The 17,032-nt window shown below is 34.3% G+C and overlaps 2 protein-coding genes across 3 annotated transcripts; both read left to right on the top strand.

Annotated features, from left to right (window-relative positions):
• The first annotated feature begins 1,278 nt into the window (after nt 1–1,278).
• Nucleotides 1,279–6,688, top strand: LOC115449206. Of its 2 annotated transcripts, none has more exons than XM_037444886.1 (7): nt 1,279–1,409; nt 2,947–3,035; nt 3,706–3,892; nt 4,557–4,687; nt 5,366–5,429; nt 5,884–6,001; nt 6,343–6,688. In XM_037444886.1, the coding sequence occupies exons 2-7, from the start codon at nt 2,948–2,950 to the stop codon at nt 6,544–6,546; spliced, it is 792 nt and encodes a 263-aa protein (XP_037300783.1). In that variant the 5' UTR covers nt 1,279–1,409; nt 2,947; the 3' UTR covers nt 6,547–6,688. The 2 variants fall into 2 exon arrangements, with proteins under 2 accessions (XP_037300783.1, XP_037300784.1); XM_037444887.1 differs by having other exon boundaries at nt 1,291–1,409; nt 2,944–3,035.
• A 2,000-nt stretch (nt 6,689–8,688) lies between these two features.
• Nucleotides 8,689–15,916, top strand: LOC115449193. The gene is made up of 6 exons (XM_037444720.1): nt 8,689–8,940; nt 9,022–9,223; nt 9,677–9,807; nt 14,781–14,844; nt 14,942–15,059; nt 15,202–15,916. The coding sequence occupies exons 1-6, from the start codon at nt 8,859–8,861 to the stop codon at nt 15,406–15,408; spliced, it is 804 nt and encodes a 267-aa protein (XP_037300617.1). The 5' UTR covers nt 8,689–8,858; the 3' UTR covers nt 15,409–15,916.
• The last annotated feature ends 1,116 nt before the right edge of the window (nt 15,917–17,032 follow it).

Below are 17,032 nucleotides of genomic sequence, written 5' to 3'. Positions count from 1 at the left end.
ATGGTAAATCGTAATGTAATATAAGTAAGCAATAATTTAATTCCCCGTAAATACGTCGACTTTCTTGTACCTCTCAGGAATATGAAAGTCCTTTTTATGGGTAGGCAGATGTGTAACATGCCCAAATTTTGTCCATGTAACAGTAAAAATCCATAATACGACACAAAAATTATAAAATTGTATAAAGACGTCGTGGATATCGCTAACTATAAGAAATTCGAAAACTATTTTTCCAAATGACGTAACTTTTCTCTCGGTGCAGGATTGAAACCCGCATTCAGTTGTTCCATATAGCTCATCACACACTACACCAGTGAGACTGTAATAAAAAACAATATGTCACGTAACTAATGATTATGCGCTTTAGACGGTATCAGCTGGTAATTTAAAGACCTATCACACAGGCGGACAGCGAGCGGTTTCTTTGTGGAGCGGAGAGGCAGCGAATTCGTAGCGAATACGCTGCGTGTTGCGAACTTGCGACGCGTTTTGGATAATTATTAATGGAAAGGATTACGACGATAAAACGTCGAAGACGCACAAAACGGATCTCAAAGCAGGTACAGCAATAAATTTTTGGACATTTCTTTTTAACGATTTGACTGGGAGAGAGCGACTACTGTGTTATTTTGCAAATCAATGAAATTATTGTTCGTACATTTTACATTTCACGAGTTGTTACACCTAAAACAAAAATACTTACGATGTAAAGATACACATTTATAATAATCAATTTAAATTGACGAAAAGGCTTGTTGTACCGAAGTGCACAAAATGAAGTCATTGAAGGGAATGCGTTGCGTACTGGCGGCGAGTACGCCTCGCCTCCGCTCGGTTGTGAATTCGCTCGTGATTCGCCACTGTGATCAGAGCGTCACATGTGACTAGTTTCAATTATTTTTTGACCATGCTGATGGGATGAAAGCAATGATAGCGAGGAAAGAAATAAATTGTAATCCAATGATTGAGCCATCATTGCAAGTAACCTCACCCGCCTATAAGACTAACTATATCACGTGACGGTATGAGGCCTCACCGCTACTATCTATGTATTACATAAATTACAGTAGATAATTTCCATATTTTAACATATCATTCCCGATTCTCAATGGGAAATGGTATGTTTTTGTAAGGTTTTCACATTAAACAACGATGAATTCTCAGGAAATGGAATTCCATAAGAATAAAAACACCTTTATTATTATAATTATTAAAGAAAATAATCTGATATAATACTTTTATCCGTGTAATAATATCAATCGATCGATTTTCATAAATCACTACAGACACCAATGATAATCAGATTTTAATTAATACTCCAAAAGTTTTCGGCATTCACTTCAGTAGCTTAAGTGATTTTACTGTGACAGCAACAATTTTATCCAGAGAGGCGAAACAAAAAACTTTAGGTACGGTGCATTACCATTAAATATGAATTTTGGTGATATTATAACAAGGCTATGTAAAATCGATCGTACCTAGACTCATTTCTAAATGTGTTCCTACACATTGTCAGCATTAGTCGAATTTTATAACAACTACTTTTTTTCTTCACTCACCCTCTACACCACTCTTTAGACATTGTAAAATAACGGTTCCTGGTACACTAATTATTATCAACTTCACACAGGCCATAAAAATTTAAGTTAGCTGTTATAGCCTATACATTGGAAACGCGTCTTAGTGTGCACTTGCCAACGCTCGATGCTACTAAGCTCTACCACCCATTAAACATAAAATGTATATCGTCTGGACGAGTCTGTTCAGTTTATGCCCTAAGTCAATTTAATCGTTTTTAATAGAGATAATATTCTACTTCCCTTTTATAGAAAACTAGCTTTTGCCCGCGGTTTCGCCTACGTGAAAGAGTTTTCCGGGATAAATGTCCCTTTATATATTTTCCCGGGATAGAAAGTAGCCTATGTCTTTCCCAGCGTCTTAAACTATCTCTATGCCAAATTTTATCCGTTGGGTAGTTTTTGAGTTTATCGCGGTCAGACTGATGCGGTGGATACTTTGTTTTATAAAATATTTTTTGTACTTTTTAAATGGAGTAATTCCATCCATCCAGTAGCAGCGATAGCCTAGTTGGGTGTGGAACGGACTACTAAGACAAATGTCCGCAGGTTCAAATTCCAAGGGCACACACCTATGACTTTTCTAAAAATCATGTGTGTATTCTTTGTGAATTTATCGTTCGCTTTAACGGTGAAGGAAAACATCGTGAGGAAACCTGCACATCTGAGAAGTTCTCTATAGGAATTTCGAAGGTGTGTAAAGTCTACCAACCCGCACTAGGCCAGCGTGGTGGACTAAGGCCTAATCCCTCTCAGTAGTAGAGGAGGCCCGCGTTCAGCCGTGGGCAAGTATATAATACAGGGCTGATATTATTATTATATTATATAATTCTAACATACATTTTTGTTGCGTAACATTAACGTACGCCACGGAAACCCATTGGTGATCTTATATAGCCTTCTTCGATAGCCAAATTTGAGATATAATTTAATATTTCATTTGAATATAAAATGTTTCTCAATGAATTAGTTTATGTACAGATAACATAAAATACACCTACTTATTAAACATATAATTGATAATACACCACGACAACAGCTCTGCAAACGTAGTGTAGGACACCCTCCGGCTAGGTCAAGTGACGATTTGCGAAAGGTCGCTGGCAAGAACTGGATGCGACAGGCCGAAGACAGGGTAAATGGCGCAGGAGACAAAGATATAATTTGATGATGATGATGATGATAAACCAGTGTACGACTACATTTCAAGTTGTCTAGTTACAGCATTGCCGTTACGGTTCACGAACCCAAACAAAGTGGTTGTAGCAATTACAAAATATTTAGCAAGACTCATTCATACAGACAAATAACAATATGGAGCGAGTCATGTATTTCTTTCACACACATAATTGTTTTTTTACGTCAGCAGGATGAAATTGTTGGTCTTGTTAACGCTGGCAGCGCTGGCGATGGGTGCACCCAAAGATGGAGTCGGAAAACAACAAGTGTTCGAAATGGGTCTGTTTTATTTAGCACTATGACATTTTTACTACATTATTTAGTTATTTTCTTTGTGTTCATCTCAATAACAAAGCCATTAGCCACTAAACTTATCATTCCTAATTTGAATAATTTTACTATATTTAGTTCAGCCTTGTAAGATGTTAGTAATGGTATCCATAACACAAGTTGAATCTTTATTTGGATACTGCAGTTCATAAGCACTTTGTTCCCAAATTGCTATATAGGTACATTTTATGTGCCTTTGTGATTTTTCACCGTACTGATGGAAATAAACATTTGTTATTGTTAATATTTGTAATGTACTTAATAGTGTCCTCGTATGAGCTTTCCAATGGATTCTCTTGATTGTCCTAAAAGTACCTAAGTTCATAGTGAATCAATGTGTTAATCGTCGTATCAACTTCCTATACTGCCGTCATAAGGGAAAAAGACGTATAATTATTTTATTTCAAAACTATGTTAAATAAATATTCGTAATCACTAAAAAAGACGAATCAAACATGGTTTTCTTTCCGTATACAAATTTATGTAGAAACGTCCGTTTTCCTCAGGCTTTGTGCTGGCAGTGTAATTTTTTTGGTGTGACAACAAATATATAAAAAATGTAGTTTGTAATAACATTGGCCTCATAGTAAGTAATGGGTACATATTATTTATTCTACAGAATATTCCGATGTATCCATCGACGCGACTAGTGACAATCGAAACCTCCTGGTGAATGCTCTGATTCGTCAATTTTTCGCGTTCATCCGTAACATCATCAACAATGGCTGGCCTCTGTTCGGTATACCAGTCCTGGATCCTCTAAACTTAAAAGAGTTCCACTTACAAGTCCCTGCTGAACTTTTAAAGTAAGTTGCAAATATTGTCGTATATCCAGCTACATCTGTTTAAACGATATATAGGAGGGGGTTATCAATTCGACATGTATTTTTTTATGTTTATTACCTGAGTATAAAAAAAATCCAAATCAGTTCATGAATGCCTGATCATGAACTGATTTGGATTTTTTTTAATGTGAAAGAATATACTTCTAGGTTGGTTCCATAGAAATATATTTAAAATCGGTTCAGTAGTTTGTTAGTTTTGTGCGCACTAGTCGTACCGTATGCGCAATACAAATACGCCGAAGTAAACTATTTCTTATTACTGACACAAAAAAAGTAAAAAATAATAAGTACATTTTAACAATTATTCCGCCTTTGAAAACCACTAAAAACTAAAAAATTATTTTTAGGTAAGCTAAATAAATACATGAACAAATATACTAAAACAATGTTTAATTTTGTGGTAGCCAGTATATAGATACATAATGTTATTTTTTTTAGTTTTTAGAGGATTATGAAGGTGGTTTATTCTTTGTGTAAAAGATTTGTCACTTTAATTGTCGGTCTTTTTTTTGACCCTCGGTGAAAAATGGCGATTCGGCATAACATAATATTTATTGTAAGGAATACTCAACGATCAATTTACCTTTATGTAAAAAGAAGTAGTAATGAATATTTTTTATTTCAGCCTGGATTTAGATCTCAAGAACGTGCTTGTAAAAGGACTTGGACAATTTATTGTGCACAGAAGCAATTTGAATTTACGCCAACTATCCTTTGACATTGACATCTCGTTCCCAGTTATCCACGCTGAAGCTGGTAAATTAATCCTTAAATCATATTAATAACACATAAAAAGCAGTTAAACAGATATATTATATGTATTACTATATTATATGTACTACAGAGCAGCGAATTATTCGCGATCACTCAGACAGCTCTATATTTGGCTTTGTCCCACTCTTGCACAAAGTAAATATTATCTTTACATTATGCAAGTTCTCGACCTTTATTGTAGCGCTCAAGTTAATTAATTGAAAAAAACCTATCGTATGCGAACCAAATTTTTAAAAGTCTATTTTTATTATAATGTACTATCTAATCCTTATAATTTATAAAAAAAACTTTCCGACGCGTCTGTCTGTCTGGACACAAAAAACTGAATATCTAACTATGAAATTTGCTATGGTGATAGTTTGATACCTTGGAAAGGATATAGGCTCCTTTTATCTCGGGGAAACTGTTTCACGTGGGCTAACCCGCGAGCAAAAATTAATAATCTTAGAAAAGAACATAAAAGTACGTAGTTTCAGTAAATTGTAGATACTTAAGTATACCTACTTACTTAATTGGTGACCAACCTAATCAATATTTTGTCAATGCCTGTCAAACTATAGAAGTAAGTACCTACTATAGCTCAAAGGGATAAAACTATAATCAAGCTATGGTTAAATACTCGTTACTAAATAAATAATAATGTTTTTTTTTTTATTATAGAACAGTACGATTTAGTTGGTGATATGTTTACTGCTATTCCTTTGTATGGAAAGGGCGGAGCTGTGTAAGTATGGCTATTATATATGTCACTAAACTTTAGTTAAATCACTTTGCCAACACCTTATATCAGGCATGCATTTGGCCACCTACATATTATGTTATAATTATTATTTATACGATGCGCAATCTTCTTTTATTCAATTTTAAAACCTAATCTTATATTTTGTTTTTCATTTTCGATGATGACAAACTCGAACATTACTAAATTACAAACAATAATATGACAATGGCGTGACTTCCCTACCTTCTAGGAATTAAACATGCTTCATATTCATTTAAGTATTAACCAATATTTAAAGTACTTAGTATCTACTACCTACCTATTACCTAATACCCAACATTTGTCATGATGATAAAACTTTTCTAATTATTTTTTTTTGGATTTGCCTTCTATCATATTTATAAAATTCATGTTTAAATATCATTTCAATATAATTTAATCTTTTTTCCAAATACAGGTTCAATGCTGACGGCTTCAGATTCCACGCTAAGCTTTTCCTGAAGCAATCAGAAGATGGCCAATCAGTTCTCATCGACAGAGTTGAGAACGCTGGATTCCTATTTCCTCAATTGAAGGTAATGTACCATATTCTTGCATGATCTCTTTTCAGTGTTGTTTGTACAATATAATTAAATAGTAATAATAATATATGTTCTTAAAACCGATAAGTTTTCGGGTTCGGATAGCCACATTAAGTTATTTAGTTACAAGACAAGATTGTGCTGTATACCAATAACTTGAAAGAAAGTAAATAATTTTGGAAAGTACAGGTATTTTGACCTTTTCTACTGGTCTTTTAAAAAAAAGGAATAAAATTAAATTACGTACCTATAACATCACGTATGTAATATGTGATGTTTAACTTAATTATTTCATAAATAAAAACCTACTACTTATCAACAATTATTTATTTCAGTCGGACATCTCCGGAGCGATCGGCGGCGGCGACATCGACTACATCGTGAACGCCATGATCGAGGAGGTTATATTTGACTACGTGAACAGGTTCCGTGGGGCCATCTCTAATACGGTCGCCTCGGCTATCCCACCCCTCCTAAACCCCTTCCTTAACCAGCTTGACACCTGGAGGTTCATTGCAGTCCTGCTCCCTCGTAACTAAACTACTGGTATAACAATATGAACTTTATTGATCATGATTTAAATTCCGTGTTCAAATTTACCGTGGATCGTGATGTAATAAAGAGAACGTTGTTTTGTTAAATAATATGTGGCCAATTAAATATTTTTGTACATACTCATGATTTGTCGTTTTTTTTACGTACCTACGAAATATACCTACAGAACTCAGGTTTCAAGCCATTGCAGTTTATGGGAGAAAACTCTTCACACTATGAACTGGGATTGTTCATAGTGTGAAGAATTTTCTCCCAATCCCAGTGTTTTTCACTAAATTTCTAACTAGTTAAGACTTTTTACTTTAGAGTAGGCATCGTAGAGACAATGGTCAAATTAAGGAGTTGAAATCATAAATTATGTTTTTGATTATAGGTAATAATTTAATGTTATAATTATTAATGAATATGCCAATGCCACTACATCATTTTAAAGCATGAGCATTAAGTATAATATATCTAAGAGTGCTTGTTATGTAATAACTCTTTCTCAGTATCAAACATTGCCAAAATATTTTATGTGGCATCACTTCTAATAGTTTAAAAATTAAATCTGTTTATTTCACTAGTAATCACTTCGTAAATAATACCTATGATTAAAATACCTATCTTGTAATGAATTGTAATCTACATACGATGGTGAAATGATTTGAGTACCGACTAAACTTTTGAAGATTACTAACCGTAGTTATCATAATTAAGCAATTTATTGATAGTATCTTATCATAAATAAACCTGTATTCTTAGGCGTCGCGCGGACGGTGCCAAACAAAACACAAATAGCAACGACTTGTCCATTCCATTATCCCATATTCCATTTTCGAACAATTTAAAATACTCCTAGCAAAAACGAATAGCAGGAGATATTATAGTGCACAGGCGTATGCGCGATCGGCGATACACAGATGCACTATCTAAATGGCATCCTTACCAAACAGGAACAAGCGCAGGACCAACAACTTTAGCTGGTTCTAGACGCACAAGGGTATAACAACACGAACTACCTAACTCCGAGTTACTAAGTATATTTATAATAAACAAAAACAGAGTCTAAATTTTTTTCATCCGACCCAAGTTTCAAACCCAGAAAGCATCTAGGTCCTGGACGAGCGTTAGGTACTGTCAACGAAGCAGTCCTAAATTCAAACAATTACTACTGATAAACTTATCAACAGTGAATTTAATTAAAGCCAGTGGCAATTTCGTACTAACAGTATGAAAACGACATATTGACAACCTCTGCGCGCAGCCTTATTACCGCAAAATAATCTATAAAAACGAGAACCAGGGATGTAACCAGAATGTACAGTAACAAAATGTATCTATTTAAACTACATAAGTCCACACTCCCTTTCAGGGGCTATATTCTCTATGACGGTGTTAACTCCGCAACGCGGCCGTGTTATGTTATTTTGGTCTAATTAGCGCGAAATGGTATTATGTATGCCAATTTCTATTGTCTTCAACGCAACGCTTATACGCACTGTCAAAATAATGAGTGGCATAAAGAATAAAGCCCTTTAAGGTGCTAGCTCAAGGTCCATTTTCATACATTTTGTTTCGGCTTTAATCTGGGTAACTAAACAAGTATTGGCAAGTCAAGAATTTAAATTCACGTCTAGTTAGTGATTAGTTCTCGCAGTTGAAAGAAAAACGTAAAAATAATTAATAATCATGGATATTTCGGCCTTTAAAATTTAATATGACGAAATTTTAAAGGCCGAAATATCCATGATTATTAATTATTTTTACGTTTTTCTTTCAACTGCGAGAACTAATCACTAACTAGACGTGAATTTAAATTCTTTACTTGCCAATACTTGTTTAGTTACCCAGATTAAAGCCGAAACAAAATGTATGAAAATGGACCTTGAGCTACCACCTTAATCAAGTATATTAAGTTCTTGGCACTACAAGGCATTTTTGAGAGCAGGTACCCAACTATAACATATTTTTTTAGTCCGATGAATGTTTGTTTCTATATACCACTTTAACACTTACCATAAACCGTTTTAGTCATTGTCTTTAAAACGCCGCGCCACGATATACTAGAATCCAATACAAAGTACACCACTGGCTAAATTACGACACTTAAATCACTATTGATTACTGAGAGATTACATTTACCTAATACATAGTAATCTACCGAATTACTGAACAAATAATACAAGCGGGATTTAGTTGTAAATAACATTACACTGAAAATATTAGTTTTAGCTAACTAAAGTAATAATATTTTTTACAGATCGATATAGGTAGTTTACAGTACGGCACACTCAATTCAAAGGAATACACTAAAATGAAGTTGGTGGCCTATTTAATGTTATTCTCGGTTGCCTCAGGACTATCGGAAAACGAGGCCCTATCGACACCCGCAACTGGTAAGCAGATTAATACAGCATTACAACATTAATGATTGTTTCGCTATTAAAGTAAATTTTACGGAAAAAATATTTTTGAAGGAACTTTAAGTCCCCATGGAAATCAAGTAACTAATACATCTTGTGAGGCAAATCTCCCACAAACGACAGAAGAACTCCTTGACAAGCTGCTTGTATTGGTACAAGATATTGTAGAAAATGGTCAAGAACACTTAGGGCTTCCACCTTTGGACCCAATGAAAGTGGATGATTACATCCTAGTGATTCCAGCTGGATTAATTTTGTACGTATATTTGTATTTTTTTAATATCCCGAAGTCTAGTGGATCATAAATATTTAATGATTTAAAACAAAAGTCGTTATTACCTCCATTCTTAACAAAAAACACAATATTAATTAGTATTTAAATTATTTCCGTTTTTATCCTACTAATATTATAAAGGCGAAAATTTGTGAGGAAGGATGGATGTATGTTTGTTCCTCTTTCGCGAAAAAACTACAGAACGGATTTGGATGAAACTTTATAGTAATATTGGTTATACATCAGAATAATGCATAGTCTACAATTTATAATGATTTTGTGTAATTTGGTCTTTATATAACGATAAATGTCAAGTAAGACGGAAAAATAATTATTCCGACAAACTCCTTCTCGTGTGCGAAGCCGCGAGCAAAAGCTCGTTTTTATATATAAGTACATATTTCATTTTAAATATTTTTGACCATTTATTTTCAGCCTGTATTTAAAATTAAAAGGAATTAGTGCTTATGGTTTTGGCGATTTTGTTATACACGAAAGTAAACTGGACATCGACAATCTTACTTTTGATATTGATGTGGAGTTTCCGAGTCTTCATATAATTTCTGGTAATTCTGATTTTTTATAGGTTGCCTACCTACCTTATTTAAGAAAATGTGTATGTTATATTTATTTATTTATTTATCAAATTTACCAAAAATACAATTTTCCTTATGAACTAAGACAAATAACTCTTAGGTGGTAACATTCTAATAATATTAAATTGAGATCATAGGACAAAAACAATACCTCGGTCCCTACACTAGGCACAGCCTGTATCGTAGGCGACCGATTTACATACCGTGTTACACATTATAATAAAATAAAGTAAATTGCGAAACATCAATGCAAGGTTTTATAAATTTGGGTCTGAGTGTGTGGGTGTATAATACGTGTAGTTGAATGAGGGTACACGTATTGAAGTGTCTGTGTGTCATGTGTGTGTGCGTGTGTGTGTGTGTGTGTGTGTGTGTGTGTGTGTGTGTGTGTGTGTGTATTATGATTGTTTAGTATGAGTATAATTGTATGTGTGTTGTGCGTATGAGTTATAGTATGCTACTGGGCTACTTTAAGTAGTGCTTCAATGTCGTTATATTCGAGGGAACATAACCACTTCTGAACCTTAAATTTCATTTCTCTGACTGAACAATGTTTAATTATACAATTTGCGTTACCGTTTACTTTATTATAAATATGGGGATGAAGAAAGACACTGAATCTTCTTGCAAAAGATGTGTTTACTTTTGATGTGGGTAGTTTATATATACGATCGAGTAACATGTTTTTATGTTTAGGCGAATCTAAGATGGTACGATGCGTATTTAGCATAACTCTCAGGATAAATAGACTACGGACTGAAAGAACTTGAGTTTCTTTATAAAGACTAGTAGTTGGATACAATATAGGCTTTTCAAAGATCACTTTGAGCACCGATCTTTGTGCTCTCTCTAGTAACATCATATATGACGCCGCTGTACCACCCCAAACTATAATACAATACGATATTACAGATTGACAGATTGCATAATAAACAGTTTTAAGTAGTTCAGTGGAAGCTGAAGTGCGTAAGTTTTTAAAAAATGTATATGAGTTTTCGAACTCTATTTGCTGACGTGATCAGGTGCTCTTTAAAATTCAGTTTTTCGTCAATAAGTACACCAAGGTACTTAATACTGTGAGATTTGCTGATAGTTTTACAGGTGCAGTGTAATGAATTAGGACAGGTATGAATTTGAATATTCATGTTGGACGGTGGGGCCGAAACTTTAGTTTTGTGAAAACATATATAGGTTGTTTTTGATAAATTGAGTGTCAATAAATTGTTTTGTAGCCAAATGGCAATGTTTTTCATTCCTCTTTCGGCTACATCAAAAACTTCCGACCAAGTATTTGCATGAAAAATAACTGCCGTATCGTCTGCGTAACATATGATATCAGAATTACTTATATTGGTTTTAATGTCATTTATGTATAAAATAAATAATATAGGACCTAATATGCTTCCCTGTGGAACGCCGAATTCTAAGCTACATGGATTGCTTTTATCTTGATTAATTTTAATACATTGTTTCCGATTAATTAAATAGCTTCGAAACCAATTCAGGCAAATACCTCTTATACCTAGGGAGTTCCAACTTTCGTAACAAAATAGGAATACAAACCGTATCAATAGCTTTGCTTTAGTCAAGGAATACGGCTATACTAGCTTGTTTTTTGTCTAACTGTTCTACAATAATTTTAGTCGTTAAGTCAACTGCGTTTTCCGTTGATTTGTTTACTCGAAAACCAAATTGCCTTTCTGATAGTATATTGTGTTCGTCAAGAAATTTAATCAGGCGTTTATGCATTAATTTCTCTAAAATTTTAGAAAAAGACCCTAAAAGTGATATTGGACGATAATTACTAGGTTCAAACTTGTCCCCTGATTTATGGATAGGAGTAACTGCTGCCATTTTCCAGGCAGATGGAAAAATACCCTGTGATAAACTAAGGTTACAAATAAATGTTAAGGGCATAATTATGTGGTTTTGAATGGAGTATAACAAACGGTTTGAGATACCATCCAGGCCTGGGGCACTGGATGGTTTCAAACTTCTACTATCAAGGATTTAATCTCTTCTTCGTCAGTGGGATCAAGAAATAAAGATTGTAAGGGTGTATTGTCTATTGCTACTTTGCGGGCAAGTGAGTCCTGGGTTTCGTTAGAAGTTGACAGTATATTATTTGCTAATTGTTTTCCAACACTAGAAAAATAATTGTTACAGTAATCTAAAGATTTTATTACAGAATCTTTTGTTTGTGTGAGCTCCAATGGTACTTGTTTAGTGATCTTTGTATGTGTAATATTTTTAATGGTATCCCAGAGCTGTTTTGGACAATGTTTACTCTCCTCTAGTTTATTTGTATCATAATTTTGTTTTAATTTACGAATAATGTTACCGTAGAAATTTCTGTAGCGGGTGTAAATGAGCTTAATGGTCTCATCCTTTGGGTTCTTGCGAACCCTAGAATGTAGGAGGTCTTTGTGTTTAGAACACCTAATTAGACCAGGAGTCATCCAAGGTTCGATGGTAAATTTTGAGCGACTTACTAGTTTTTTTTTACTGTGTTTTTACTCAGTATATCAGCGATAATAAATTCAAACTCAGCAACAGCTTCGTCGATTGTACTTTTATTGATGACCACGTTCCAGTTAACCTGGCTTAATTCAGCATTAACCGAATCGTAATCAATTTTGGATATCAATCTTCGTTTACTGGAATATTTATTTATTTTAGTAACTACCCCTGCTATAACAATGTCATGATCTGTTATATCTGTATTACACACAACTGATTGCGTTTCGAACTTTGACGTAACATGAATATGATCTAAACATGCGTTACCACGTGTGGGCATATTAACTATTGGTTTAAGGTTCAGTTCAGCCAGTAGACACAGATAGTTTGCACTTGTATTTATATCCGAGTCATTTTCTAAATAGGTGTTTATATTCATATCACCAGCCACAATTACACATTTAGTGTCTTTAATCATTTGAACAGTGCAAGACAGGGAATTTAGAAAGGGCGAGGTGTCAACGAAGGATGGAGAGCGATATATTCCTAGTACGGTTATATCGTTTCGTATAGAAATTTGAAGGCAATTTGCTTCTTCGATCAAAGGTTCAGTGACCTGTGCCGACCACTGGTTGTTAACATATGCGACAACCCCACCAGCTCTATTTATGTATTTTGTTGTCCTATAGTTATTGTATCCTTTTAGCTGTGGAATAATGGAACTATCATTTATCCAACACTCCGTCAAAATAATAATATCAAATGACATGCGGAGTCTCACAAGTGTGGTTAGAAACGCATTAAAAATTATGTTGTAAACTTCTGATATTTAAAGTCAAAATCTTAGTATTATATTTATGCGAAAACATTGCGCTGCAAGATTCAGGGTTACTTACTATATGGCACGGCATTACAGACGAATCGAGTTCTCCTAGTATATCGTAATTAGCCATTATTTATTATTTTATTTGTATAAAAGTACATATATTCCGAAAAAAGTAAGTATGCTTGCCAAAAGTAACCCGAGAAGGCACAACGCAAAATTTTAAATTGATCGGTCTCATTATTATAAAGATCGATTTCATGGATTTCGTTAACCTCAGTAGCTTTTTTATTCATTGTGTATGTTTTTATTTGGTGTGTATTGGTATGTATGTTTTGTGTATTCAGTGTGTAAGTGTATAGTGTAAAAATATGAAAATATAAAATAAAATTAAACTTGTTATAAAATAGGCAAAAAATTAAACAAAAATATAAATAGAACAATCTAAAACAAGGTTGTGCTATATAACATACTGACAGTTTACTCCTGGGCATGCAGATATAATTTAGAAGTTTTTGGCTCGCTTTGGAGAACTTTATCGATGTCTTCCTTTGATTTGATGTGATAAACATCCGAGCCTTTGCCATCGTGTTTCTTGACGAAAATGGATCCGCCCTTTGTCCAGCAGTATTTGAATCCAGCTTCTTTACAACGAGTTCTACATTCACGAAATAAAATCCTGTTGGCTCGAGTTAATCTTTCATTGAAATAAATGTTGGTGGTTATGCCTTCTATGTTAAGGTCATCCGTAGTTAGCCGTCGTGACTTAGCTGACTTGTAGAATAAGTCTCTTGCATTTCGGCGAGAAAATCGGACTACCAGCGGTCGTGGAGTTTTCATTGTTGCATTTTGACGTGGACCTACGCGGTTTACATAATCAATGTCAGAGTCGGATAGATGCGAACCCACTTTAGCGGCTATAATTTTCATTAAGTGTTGGGGGTTCTCATGTGCTGCTTCTGTGATACCGAGTATTTCAATTTCATTAGACATCATTGATTGGGTAATAGAGTTAATTTGGTTCTGTAGTATACAATTTTCATTCATTAGGTCTACAATCTTGTTAGATTTTTCTTCAGCTGCTGTCAGTCTGCATTCCTGAGAGGAGAGCGTAGATGATAATTCCTCAATCCTGCTTTCACACCGTCTCAAGGCAGTAATGGCTACATCAAATTCTGTTTTCAAGGATGCTATTTCAAGACGCAACAAACGTATTTCATCCGTCAGTTTACATAGAGGCGAATCGATGTCTTTGTGCGATGTAGTATCGGACTTACTGATGGGGTTTTCAATATCAGAGCTATTTCTTTTCGACAGACATACACAATCAGGACACTTCCATGTTTTCCTTATGTCACTGCTCACATTTGGGATGTTGACACAGAGAAGATGATATCTTTTGTTACAATTTAACTTTGTGCAACAGACGAATTTTCTGTCGGTGATTATATTTGTACATGTCGCGCAGCAGTTACCTTGTTTAGGACTCATATTAAGTAAACGCTTTCTATAAATCACAATCAATTGTATTAAAAATGATAAGTGGTGCATAGGTATTTATATGTACTTAGTACTTGTTACCTATCGATAGATTCATAACAACTTATTAAACAGCAACTCTACAATTGGTTTTATAGGCATCTAATGCTTATTGTTTCAGATGAGTACAATTTAGTAGGATACTTGTACACTCTCATACCACTCTATGGAAACGGGAGAGCCGAGTATGTATTAGAAACTGCACATACAATACTAAAAATCTTATACACAAGTTCCATATCTATTTTATACTTCGCATTCATTTACTTTTATGTGTTTCAGGTTTCACATCAAAGGATTAAGACTTGCAGGAAAACTATACCTGGAACAATCTCACGATGGAAAGGCGGTTATGATAAAGAAAATCGAGAATAGTTCATACAAAATTCCTTACATGAAGGTAAAACCAAAAATCTAAATGAATCAGTTGCCTTCGTTATTCTTTTTTCTAAATTCATTAATTAATCATTTTTGACTCAATAAGCGCGATTTTCCGAATGACTTCGTGATTTTTGCCAATTTTTATACTCTTTTTTTCGCAGTCCAATCTGTCGGGTGTAGTAGGAGGAGGCAATGTCGACGCTATTGTCAACGCTTTAATCGAGGAGGTGATTATAGATTACGTGAATAGATTCCATGGTATAATTGCAGCATTCACATCGAAAGCAAGCGTTGTTTTTAGTAACAATGTACTTCATCGGTTCGACACCTGGTGCTACATTGATGCTTTGCAAGCTAAAATAAAATAATTTTTCATATTGCATAAGTGCGACGGGCACATTTGAAATTCCATTAAGAATTATAGAGAATAAGAAGTACACTGAAATAAAACCAATATGCGGGTACTGAATTTCATTATGTAATGTATTTGAATTATTGAACTGGAATATAATGATAAAATATTTTTATAGTTACATACGTGTAATAGAGAATATAATTTGTGTACAAACTTAGCTAACATAAACTTATGCTACAATAATTAAACGGTTATTAATAACATAATATAAAGTGATTGCGTAATAAATGGCTATGTCAAACAATGTTTTATTGTAATATCAGCAACCCCTGTAATCACTTGAAAATAAAATAAAATCTTTTTTTTTTATTTGAATCTTGATTTTTTATACAAATAAAATAAAATTTTAACTTACATTTAAAATAGGTATTTCGTAGAAAATAAATTATTTCCATAGTGTCCTGGTTGCTATTAGGTATACGGCGATACAACATTTAATCAATACAGACTATCTAAAAAAATAGATACACAGAGGTATATATCTATACATCTAATTACGTTAGCATGTATCATTACAATCCCAGGGGTTTGAATTACAAACAAATCAAGTAGATCCTTAAAACATGAAAGGTAAATACAACATCAAAAGAACTCTTAATCATAAACGCATGAATTTTTATTAAAAGTTGTTAAGTTGAAACGTTGTTATTCCTCTGAGTAATCTTCAAACCACACTTCACGGCAAGTCCCGGTGATGTCCATCTGAAATCCTTCAGGACACATGCCTTGGTACCACGTCGGGGAGTCTTCCATCGCACTTAGTATCACAATATCCTTCACACTGTATGGCCGAAGCTCTTTAACTTTGCCTATACTTTTGGGCGGGTGAGAACGCGAATACACTTCGTGTATAATAAATATATTCAGAAGAAAGAATATTATAACTGCTTTCATATCGAACGGTTTTACTCCACAGACGACTGGATGTGTATGCGAGATGATAGTGGATTTCAATTTATCAATATGCTACCAGATTACGGACTTCCGTCGCCTACACAGAGGAAGGCAATGTTGCAATTGGGCTCGTGTTTTGATTAATAAAAATAATGCGATATAGGGAAACAGTTCTATAACTAACTATATTGATTAATGTATTTGAATATAGGTATCACGAAAAAGTAAATATTCACTTGTTTTCATTCGTCATCTCAGGGCTATATTTATAAGGTACTTGAATTAATAAATCCTCCTAGCCGAATTTTCGGCCGCGGTGGCCAATATCAACGGAGATCAGCCAGGTACGCATATTAAATTAGATAGATATTATAAGTGCACAAGTGTGTGCGCAATACACAGCTGTACTCTCGGTTCCTTGACTCTCATATTCTGTTGAGACGGCAATCCAACATGACCGTAGAGGGATAAAGCGCAGGACCAACGGCTTTACGTGCTTTGCGAGGCGGTATCACACCGCTAACTTACTGACTCAGAGCTGCGACTGAGTAATGTTTTTAAGAAGGAAAAACCCAGTCATAAATATTTTGACCCAACACGGAAATCGAACCGGTGTATAATTAAAACTACCTACGCCACCGAGGCACTCAAAAAGTTAGGTAAGTACTTACTAGCTCACCCGA

The sequence above is a fragment of the Manduca sexta genome, chromosome 28, assembly GCF_014839805.1.
Source record: "Manduca sexta isolate Smith_Timp_Sample1 chromosome 28, JHU_Msex_v1.0, whole genome shotgun sequence".
Taxonomy (NCBI): Eukaryota; Metazoa; Arthropoda; class Insecta; order Lepidoptera; family Sphingidae; genus Manduca; species Manduca sexta.
The sequence above is the reverse complement of the archived record's forward strand: the minus strand, read 5'-3'. Positions and strand labels throughout refer to the sequence as shown.

Coding starts and splice junctions, on each gene's coding strand:
- LOC115449206 (XM_037444886.1), top strand. CDS start 2,948: ATGAAATTGTTGGTCTTGTTAACGCTGGCAGCGCTGGCGATGGGTGCA. Junction 3,893..4,556: donor GTCCCTGCTGAACTTTTAAA/GTAAGTTGCAAA, acceptor TTTTTATTTCAG/CCTGGATTTAGATCTCAAGA. Junction 5,430..5,883: donor TATGGAAAGGGCGGAGCTGT/GTAAGTATGGCT, acceptor TTCCAAATACAG/GTTCAATGCTGACGGCTTCA.
- LOC115449193 (XM_037444720.1), top strand. CDS start 8,859: ATGAAGTTGGTGGCCTATTTAATGTTATTCTCGGTTGCCTCAGGACTA. Junction 8,941..9,021: donor CCTATCGACACCCGCAACTG/GTAAGCAGATTA, acceptor ATATTTTTGAAG/GAACTTTAAGTCCCCATGGA. Junction 9,808..14,780: donor GAGTCTTCATATAATTTCTG/GTAATTCTGATT, acceptor TTATTGTTTCAG/ATGAGTACAATTTAGTAGGA.